Source organism: Sinocyclocheilus grahami, unplaced genomic scaffold, assembly GCF_001515645.1.
Source record: "Sinocyclocheilus grahami isolate Dianchi unplaced genomic scaffold, SAMN03320097.WGS_v1.1 scaffold804.1, whole genome shotgun sequence".
In the NCBI taxonomy this organism is placed as follows: Eukaryota; Metazoa; Chordata; class Actinopteri; order Cypriniformes; family Cyprinidae; genus Sinocyclocheilus; species Sinocyclocheilus grahami.
In genome coordinates this window covers 334,837-345,364 of record NW_015505983.1, presented here as the reverse complement: position 1 = coordinate 345,364, position 10,528 = coordinate 334,837, and the positions used below count along the sequence as shown (strand labels likewise).

Sequence of the window (10,528 nt, the reverse complement as noted above, 5' to 3'; positions counted from 1 at the left end):
AAACCCGTAAGACCTTCGTTCATCTTCGGAACACAAATTAATATATATCTGATCAAATCTGAGAGCTGTCTGGCCCTCCATAGACAGCAATGTTCCCAGGTCCAGAAAGTTGCAAGAAGATCTGTAAAATAGTCCATGTGATATCAGGGGTTAAACCGTTAATTTACGAAGCTACGTGAATACTTTTTGTGCGCAAAGAAAACAATAATAACAATTTATGTTCAGCATGCGCGCACTGTCTACTGAACGTAAACAGCGCTGATTACGTTCAGGGTACTCTAATATTGTAATGCATTACTTTTAAAAGTAGCTTTCCCCAACACTGAAAGTAACATTTATTTATATACACACATAATAAAATGATTATAGGCTACCTGTAGAGTAACGTGTGCGATTTAATCCTAAAGCACGTCGAAATAAAACGACAGTTTAATTAATAGCAGAAACTGTAAAAATTTTATAGTTAAAAATAACATTACAAAGCACTTGAATACATAATAAATATGTTTGACTTGAGTTTTATAATATGCAGCCTCCGGGTTTGCAGCAGATGCTACTCTTTTCACTTCTCGGTGTTGCGTCACAAGATGGCGACGCGCTCAGACGCCAGGCACGAAAACACTGAAAACACTGAAAACACACAGGTACTGTACCTCAACCTGCTCGCTGTTGAACATTTCTTTTCAATATAACACCATTAACACACCTAACGCCACGGAAGACTTGCTATACACCCACGAAGGGAACCTGTCGCCGTAAAGACGTGTTATTTACGAAGGAAGTAACTTAGCTTTAGCCCGCTAAGCAACTTACAAGAGCACTTCAACTCTCGATATCCAAATAAACATCGGGATCTACAACCCGTTTCAGATTTACATGTGCTCTGTTTTATGTCTAGCGCTGACATAACAGTGAGGGTAAGGATTTTGAAATAGATTTAAGATGATAAAAGTGTTAAATACACATGTATGAACAGGGGTGAATGCGGGGTTAGCCCGAGGTTTACAGCTTTATCACTTTACAGACTTCACGACTAGATGATTTTTGGGCTTACTATTTTATCTGAGCTGTGATATGCTTCATAAATAGCCCGTTTAAACTTTTAACCCAGGGAAACTGATCAATATGAGGCTCATTTGTGGGTTTAATTTAACATGTGATTAAACATAAGAATTATTTCGCGTTATATACGTCTGTCGGGAAACTAAGTATGCTTGGATATATATTTTAGTTATTCCATATTGATAAGTTTGTAGTGTATACTGTAATTGGCCAGTGCTGACGCGTTTACTTTTGCACAGATTATTAGTTGACACGTGCTTTGAATAAATACCTCAGTGGTCTCATTTGTTCATGTCTTAACCCGTTCCCTCTCACTCATTTGCTTGTGTTGATTTTAATGCAACTCTCTGACTGTGCCTCTAAACTTTGTGAGCTTCGTGCCTAGACAGCATTTTAAACGTGTATGGTGCCCAAAAATGCTGCCTAGGTAGAGAGCTCGCTGGGATTTGAGACTCAGCTTCTGTGCAGCACGTGCTCAGTTCTGTCTTTCTGTGTATAGTGAGTTTTCTGTGTTTGCAGTAAATATCTAGAGCTAAAGCAGGTGTCCTTGTATTGGTTATGACACATGCCACCTAAATGCAGGGTTTAATGTCAGTGTCAAAACTACACAGACTCAGCTTGGATAACTTAAACTCGTCTCCTTTGACGGTTTTTGTGTTTGCATCATCAGGGCACTGAAGTCATGGAGGAAATCATCGGGGTCTGTGGTCTAGAAGCCAGAGGACTTGTTGAAGGGAGCAGTTCACCTCCGGATGTTGAGACCCCATCCCAGGATAATGTGGAGGATTTCGCGGGGCTGGTGAGCAGTGAGGAGGAGAGAGGGGAGACGCCAGGAAGGGAGGGTAGTAACCCTGACCCCCTCGATGGGGAGTTGGACCCTAATGCTGAGAAAACCAAGGACCAAAAAGCATTTGGTTAGTGTTCGCCATTAACGGAATGTTTCGGGTTCAATATAAGAAATAAACAGAGCCCTGTATTCAAGAGATAGTTATACAAAAAAAGAGCATTCGGTCATCATTTACTCACGCTCAAGATGTTCCAAACCTGTATGAGTTTTAATTTTTTTCGGCTGAACACAGAAGAAGATATTTTGAAGAATGTGGGTAACCAAACAGTTTCTGGTCCCCATTGACTTCCATAGTATTTTCTTCCATACTATGGAAGTCAGCGGGGACCAACAACTGTTCGGTTTAGGAATCAAGTTTGAGGGTGAGTAAATAACAACAGAATTTTCTTTTTTGGGCGAACAATCCCTTTATGTGTTTTTTTTTTTTACATTGTGATCGGATGACTCGTTTGTCAATAACAAGTTATTCTATGCATAATTCTTCTTTTGTTGTCGTAGGCAAAGAGGTTTTGTTGCTGATGCAGGCGCTTCATACTTTAGCCACCCCAGAAGAAAAACTCGCTGCCCTTTGTAAGAAATATGCAGACCTGGTATGTATTTGAGGCTAGAGAAATGACTTTGAACAGCAATTGATATTACACTTTATACTTAATGTCCTTTCAGAGAGAGTTCGCAAAAAAATTGCAATCCAAGCTTGTATGATTTATTTGGAGAATTTACTCCCAAGCTACTCTTTTTCCATACAAAGTATTATACAACTCCTGTGGTATGAAATACTAATAGTCATGCACTGAAATGGATTAATCTGTTGCGTAATTTTTAAGTGAACAATATAGGCAGCTAATATATATCAGGAAAAGTAAGTATGCTTGAATAAATATTTGAATGAATTCATATTTATACGTTTGTGGTGTATACTGTAATGATCAGTCTTTACATCTAAAATTTCTTCGGTAACAAACTGCTTCTTTTTGATGAACTGCTTGATTTTAATCGTGATGTCGAATTCTGCTTCTGTTGATTTATTTAGCATAATCATATGCGATATTTGCCCACTGGTTATTTATCCAGAAAACGTTTCATTGTAATTTGGCATTTTTGTTATTTTGCATTGGTAACAAGCCTCCACAAACTTTTTTTGTTGCATGAGTCGATACATTTTCTGCCCAGTGGTTTACTTAATCTTGCCAACCTGGCAACACGTTCACTGTATATTATGGAAAAATATAATATATTATATTGTCATAGCACTTGCGTATCGTTTCCTCATTTGTAAGTCGCTTTGGATAAAAGCGTCTGCTAAATGGAAATGGAAAAAATTGAGCTGAAAAACATATAAGTTGGAGTTTAGCGATCTCTATTGAGATATTCTACTCAAATAGGTGTAATACAGGCAGTTTGTTTTCATTTGCACGGTTTTCTGCGACTAAATCTGCAAGCAAACGATGTGAGTTGAAGTTCTTTTGATTTGTGCTTATGTGAAAGTGCAGTAATTTTGATGAAATGTAAAACAAAAATACAATTAAATAACATTAATTACAAAACCCTAGTTTTGGTCTATGATTTTGGCCCTCCGAAACCAAAAATTTATTAAAATTTTTTTTTTGTTATTTCAGCAGGGGAGATTTCAGTGCATCACTAAATACTAATGTGTAATTCTTCCTGGGACAGCTGGAGGAGAGTCGCAGCATGCAAAAGCAGGTGAAAGTGTTGCAGAAGAAGCAGAACCAGGTGCTTAAAGAGAAGATCCACCTGCAGAGCGAGCACAGCAAGGCCGTCCTGGCACGCAGCAAACTGGAGAGTCTTTGCAGGGAACTTCAGCGCCATAACAAGACTTTAAAGGTAAAGCCACCGCAGCTCATGCTCATCCGGGATCTGATTTAAAGATTCGGCCTTAGTTTAACCAGGTAACTGTTGTGATGGCAGGAGGAGAATGCTCAGAGGTCCAGGGAGTACGAAGAGCAGCGCAAGGAGGCGACGCTGCACTTCCAGATGACACTCAACGAGATTGAGGCCCAGATGGAGCAGCACAACTTGCACAACAGCAAGCTGCGGCAGGAGAACGTGGAGCTGGCTGAGAAACTCAAGAAGCTCATCGAGCAGTACGAGCTCCGGGAGGAGGTGAGGCAACATCTGTCCCTATATGCAAACTGGCTGTTATGCTCCGGTTGAGAATTGTGAGATGCAGAGATTTAGTTTGTTGTATACTCTGTAAACGTCGAGATTATATATGATTTTTTGTAGTCATGGTAGACAAGACTATTTCTGCTGTTTCATTACATGATTTTGCATATTATTTGCTTAATTCTAAATGTGTTCCTCAGGCATGCAGGGTATTTTGCATGTTGAGCTCATTATATATGTGCAACCTCAAATGAAACCATTGTGACTAATCACATGACTATATGCATATGTACACTACTGGTCAAAAGTTTGGAATAACTTCTATTTTGAATATATTTTAAAATATAATAAATCCCTGTGATGCAAAGCTGAATTTTCAGCATCATTACTCCAGTCTTCAGTGTCACATGATCCTTCAGAAATCATTCTAATATGCTGATTTGTGGCTCAAGAAACATTTCCTATTATTATCAATGTTGAAAACAGTTGTGCTGCTGCTTTTTTTTTTTTTTTTTTTCAGCAAAGGTGCATTACACTGATCAAAAGTTACATTTGTAATGTTAACAAAATAATTTTTTTTTATTCCAAGTAATTAAAATATTTTCTATGGTTTTAGTTATATAACTAATAACAGCAGCATAACATGCTGTTTTTGTACAGCTACAATAATTGGAAGTGAATGACACTGGAAGCCTCACACATTAAAGTTAAATTGACAAGCTAAAAGTTAAAAATAAGGTTAAGGAAATGTTGCAATTTTCCAAGCAATTGCTCTTTTGAAGAATACTGTGAACTTGACATTTATCTTTACCCAGCACATTGACAAGGTGTTCAAACACAAGGAACTGCAACAGCAGCTGGTGGACGCTAAACTCCAGAGGACGGCTGAGCTGATACGAGAGGTGGAGGAGAAACAGCAAAGAGAAAGAGAGTTTGTGAGTATCCTTGTCACAATCCTAATCCTGTTTCTGAGCCTGTTACTAATCCTGAAGGATTGGCACCTGCAACCAAGCAGATCTACAGTATAATATGTGGATTAAGCATTCCCATTTATCACAATGGAATGGAAGTTGGTTGCTGGTGTGAGACCTTCTGAAGTATGAGATTTGAAATCTGCCATCTTTGCTCATTGGCACTCAGTTCTGCAGCAAGCTTGATTTGAGCCAATCACCTGTGCTGTAAATGCCATGTGACTAATCGCTCCTGGAGCTGCAGTAAAATGATGTCACCTGAAAATTCCAAAAGTTGATCTGTGTTCTCTGTTCAGCTCCTGAAGGACGCGACTGAGTCCAGACATAAATGTGAGCTGATGAAGGAGCAGGAGCATCAGTTAAAGCAGCAGCTCACTCTGTACATGGACAAGTTTGAGGAGTTTCAGACCACCCTCTCCAAGAGCAACGAGGTCTTCACCACTTTCCGACAGGAGATGGAGAAAGTGAGTGTGCAGGAAGTGTGTTCAACAGAAGTCTCTCGTGCTCACCAAGGCTGCATTTATTTGAGCAAAAATAGAGTAATATTGTGAAATATTATTACAATTTAAAATAACTGTTTTCCATTTTAATACACTTTACATTTACGTTTAGTCATTTAGCAGATGCTTTTATCCAAAGCGACTTACAAATGAGGACAATGGAAGCTATCAAAACCAACAAAAGAGCAATGATATGCAAGTGCTATAACAAGTCTCAGCTTAACGCAGTACACCTTTTTTTGTAAATTATATAATAAATAAAAGGAAAACAAATAGATAGAATACAAAAAAATTAGAAAAGCTAGTGTTAGTGTTTTTTTTTTTTTTAAAGAAAACAAGCAGTTAGTAAATGAATAGAGTGCAAGTCTAAAAGGGACAATTTTATTTTTTTAAAGAATAGAATTAGAATAGAGAGTGCTAGAGTTAGAGGGTGAAATAAAGAGAATTGGAAGAGATGTGTTTTTAGCCGATTCTTGAAGATGGCTAAGGACTCAGCTGCTCGGATTGAGTTGGGCAGGTCATTCCACCAGGAGGGAACAGTTAATGTAAATGTCTGTGAAAGTGATTTTGTGCTTCTTTGGGATGCACAATAAAGCGACGTTCACTTGCAGAACGCAAGCTTCTAGAGGCACATAAGTCTGAAGTAATGAATTTAGGTAAAGGGATGCAGAGCCAGTGGTGGTTTTGTAGGCAAACATTAATGCCTTGAATTGTATGCGAGCAGCTACTGGTAGCCAGTGCAAACTGATAAACAGAGGTGTGACGTGCATTCTTTTCAGCTCATTAAAAATGAATCTTGCTGCCGCGTTCTGGATTAATTGTAAAGGTTTGATAGAACTGGCTGGAAGACCTGCCAAGAGAGCATTGCAATAGTCCAACATTTTAAAATGTAATTTATTCCTGTGATGCCTGTGAGCTGAATTTTTAGCATCGTTACTCCAGTCTTCCGTGTCACATGATCCTTCAGAAATCCTTTGAATATGATGATATGCTGCTCAAGAAACATTTCTTCATATCAGTGTTGTAAACAGTTGTGCTGCTTAATATTTCTGTGCAAACTGTGATACATTTTGTTTTATGATTCTTTGACGAATAGAATGAAAAAAGCATTTATTTGAAATACAAATTTTGTAACAAATGTCTTCACTTCCACTTTATGAATTTCAGTCTTCTAACGGTCACTTGACATTAAACTGCAAAAAGACAAATGATTTAATTACACTGTTAATTATAATCTTTAGCAAATCTCAATTTATGTGCATATTTCGTACTGTACATTGTTGTGATGCCTAAACTCACTTTTAGCATTTAAAACAATTGATTTAAGTTTAATTTATTATTATTTTCATTTTATAATTATTTATGCAAAATAGCATCGTTCTTATCTGTAAGAATTGCAATGCTGTAGTATTTCTACATTTCACGTAATTCCAAATATAATGCTTTCGGACAATGAAGTGATCAATTCTGATTGTTTAAAAGACAGATAAAGTCGAGCGAATATGATCTTTTAGTTCTCTGTGTGGAAAGGCTTATTTTTTATGACCCCTTTTTTATTTTCTGACGCTAATCAGATGACGAAGAAGATCAAGAAGCTTGAGAAGGAGACCACGCTATGGAGGACCAAATGGGAGACCAACAACCAGACTCTACTGCAGATGGCAGAAGAGGTGAGAGGAATGTTAGAGCAGTTGTGTTTTTAAAGCATGCATAAATTCATATTTCTAAATTCAAGCTAGAACTGTGAGGAATTTATGTTGTAGAGCAATGTACATTTACATAATAAAAGTGAAGAAAGTCACAACAATGTTTTTTAGATACTATAGTAGTTTTATTAAAATAAGAATCCGTTTTTATTTTTAGATTCTGTTTTCATTTTTGTTAAAAGTTTTAGTATTTTTGTTTATATAGTTTCTATACATTATTTCAGTTTTAGTTATAATAGATCAATTTAAACCAATGAGAAATGTTGCCTTGCAACAAGCTAAAATAGGTTTTTACATTTTATTTCAGTTAATGTATTTTATTTCAAGTAACATTTTTTCGCCCAACTGTAGCACATATCGTTAATCATTATAAAGTTTGGTGAGTGTGTGCAGGCAGCTCAGCTTTTGTTGAGGCAAAGTCCAATATAAATGTCTTATAAATAAGAGATGGGTCAAGACATAGATATACACTACTGTTCAAAAGGTTAATATGGTTTTTTTATGTTTTTGAAAGATGTCTCTTCTGATCACTAAGGCTGCGTTTATTTGATCAAAAATACAGTAAGAACAGGGATATTGTGAAATTATTACACTTTAAAAGAACTGTTCTATTTTAAAATGTAATTTATTCCTGTGATGCAAAGCTGAATTTTCAGCATCATTACTATAGTCTTCAGTGTCACATGATCCTTCAGAAATCATTCTAATCTGATGATTTGCCATTCAAGAAACATTTCTTATTATCATGTTCAAAATAGTTGCAAACTGTGATACGTTTTTTCAGAATTGTTTGATGAAAAGGAAGTTCAAAAGAACAGCATTTATGTAAAAAGAAGTCTTGTAACATTATAAGTGTCTTCACTGTCGCCTTTGATCAATTTAATGCATCCTTGCTGTATAAAAAGTATTGTTTTCTTTCAAGAAAAATCATACTGACCTCAAACTTTTGAGTATTTCAAATTTCAATCTGTTTTTAAAGTTGCTCTTCCTGTTTGTCTCTTAGAAAACGGTGCGAGACAAGAATTACAAGGCCCTCCAAGGGAAACTGGAGCGTCTGGAGAAGCTTTGCAGGGCCCTCCAGAGAGAACGCAACGACCTGAACCTAAAACTGCAGGCCCTTCAGGACCCAGCGAAAGATCCGGAGGAAGAAGGTACGGGGCCTCCTGACCCTCAGCCGCAGGTGCTTAACCCAGAGATGGAGAGAGAGGTGGAGGGAGAGATGGAGGGTTTGGTGCCTCAAACAGAGAAACTCAGGCTTCAGCCTGAGGAAGAGGGCACCATATCATCCACACAACTCACTGACGAATGATCCTGGCCTTCTGGTGGCCTTTCTTTTCATTTCTTTTTGTGGAGGTATATATTTTTGTCTTAACTATTATCATAAAAAAAATTAGTGGGGAAAAAGCAGGACATTAGTGAAGACGCTAACTACTCTATACGTTGGTAATCCGCTTTGTGAAAAGCACTTTTTACTCCCTGTTTTCTATCACATTGTATTTTCGTAGGAAATGATCATGTGGTCCAAGACGGCCGCCATGCAGCTTTGTTTCGTACGTTTATTTTCTTTTTCCTTCCCCCTGTTCTCTGCTCAGCTGTGCTGTGCTTGCACGCTTTTACGTTCCTCTTGCATAAAATGTAGCTCTTCGCTCTGACCTCTAGAATCTGAATAAATCATTTTGGATGCGTATAATGTTAAATATTGCCATTTTAAAATAGTCAACAAGCCAGTCCAGCTCTAGATGACCAGATAACCTTGAGACTTGAGAAACGGGGCATTAATAACAGGGGGAGATACATTAACACACTCAACTACTCATTGGCACTTTGAGTCTGAACCAAGACGGGTCCATGACAAGTCACGCTTCTGTTGCTTTGATTGAAATGGACTTTAAAGGAAGATACATGTCTTCTAAATAGGAGAGGGGTCAAGACTCCTCTCCGCCTGGGACTGGTTTTCTAATGGGACTCTGATTAAGGGCTAGTTTGACTTTGAAAAAGGCTGCTACATTTCCAACAATTATGTGAAATCCTAAGACAGGGTCGAAGAGTCTCGCTCCGCTGAAGTTTCAGAACTTTCTACGGGGAGGACTTTTTTTGTTGCATGACAGACGAAGAGAAAGCATCTTAACCAGCAGAAAAAAAAACTCCGCACTTATAATAAAATTCCACATGCATTTATATTTCATTAAAATTCACTTCTCAAGCCCTTTTATTTAAGAGACAGGGTAGTTGTTTTTGTTGAATCTGGGTTTCCAAGCCAGTCAACCGTGGGATTAGATAACTGAAGCTGATAAAACTGTAAAATCAATCTGCTTTTTTACCAAAATCATGTAATTGACTGTCATTAAAAAAAAATATATTTGAATATATTTCCTAATTTACTATGAACTCTCCTTAATATTTTTTAATAAGGAGGACATAAAGTTTGCTATTAGGGTGAGATGACCTTTGTTTGATATGCTTTATTGCCTTGATGATGCTGTTAATTAGTCCTGATGACCGCTTGTTTGTGTGTTTTTTCTCTTCTCTTCTTTAAATGGTATTTCACCCAAATATATCGCTCCATGTCGTTCCAAACCTGCGTGTCTTTTTTTCTTCTGTGGAGCACAAAAGAAGATATCTCAAATAGTTTTTGTCTAAAAAAACAACATTGGACCCCATTGACATTCATAGTATGGACAAATATTTTTAAATACCTTCTATGTCATAGAGGTTTGGAGCAACATGAACCTGAGTAAATTACCATTTTTTTATTTTTGAGGTGAACTATTCCTTTAACTGTAAAAAAATTTTTTTTTTTTTGTTTGGAGAGGTTGCATTATTTTTGCTCTTTAACTGGACACAAAACTGACAAAAAATTTTCAAAGGGGCCTGGACATGTTTGATACTGGATATGCTGAATGTGATTTCTCTTTCTTTTTTTGGACTTTGTAATGAACAAGAATAAAATGTCTGTAATTCAGTGCTAAAATGTTCTGAAGAGCTGCAAACATTCTCAATACTGCTAATGTGAAACCATGTCAAGAACTGAACTGATGAATGTAGAAGCTGCCAAATCCATGTCTAAACAAACGGCCTCAAAGCCTTTAAGATCTGGTCATTATCAGGCTGTGGGGACACAGGGTCTAGAAACGCTTGCCTCCTCAGGTCCATGACAACATCTGGCTCTGTTCATGTCCTGATCTGAACCTCTGACACTGGCCAGTACATTCCTCAATGCTGAATCCAACGAAACACATCCAAGGTTTTCATTTAACACGCACTGAACATGATCATCTACTTTGATTAGTTTTACTAACATTAATCATGTTTTGTAAT

General features: G+C 37.3%; 1 protein-coding gene across 2 annotated transcripts; it reads left to right on the top strand.

Annotated features, from left to right (window-relative positions):
* The first annotated feature begins 564 nt into the window (after window positions 1-564).
* Window positions 565-9,814, top strand: LOC107562084 (gamma-taxilin-like). Of its 2 annotated transcripts, none has more exons than XM_016246647.1 (9): window positions 565-644; window positions 1,733-1,976; window positions 2,408-2,499; window positions 3,581-3,751; window positions 3,836-4,030; window positions 4,849-4,968; window positions 5,301-5,468; window positions 7,079-7,174; window positions 8,214-9,814. In XM_016246647.1, the coding sequence occupies exons 1-9, from the start codon at window positions 588-590 to the stop codon at window positions 8,517-8,519; spliced, it is 1,449 nt and encodes a 482-aa protein (XP_016102133.1). In that variant the 5' UTR covers window positions 565-587; the 3' UTR covers window positions 8,520-9,814. The 2 variants fall into 2 exon arrangements, with proteins under 2 accessions (XP_016102133.1, XP_016102134.1); XM_016246648.1 differs by lacking the exon at window positions 565-644 and adding an exon at window positions 675-917.
* Window positions 9,815-10,528: the final 714 nt, after the last annotated feature.

What these genes read in the sequence shown, in the direction of transcription:
- LOC107562084 (XM_016246647.1), top strand. Translation starts at nt 588, where the DNA reads ATGGCGACGCGCTCAGACGCCAGGCACGAAAACACTGAAAACACTGAA. An exon ending in GTAAGAAATATGCAGACCTG is followed by an intron (nt 2,500 to 3,580) that starts GTATGTATTTGA and finishes TTCCTGGGACAG; the next exon opens with CTGGAGGAGAGTCGCAGCAT. An exon ending in AGCAAAGAGAAAGAGAGTTT is followed by an intron (nt 4,969 to 5,300) that starts GTGAGTATCCTT and finishes TTCTCTGTTCAG; the next exon opens with CTCCTGAAGGACGCGACTGA.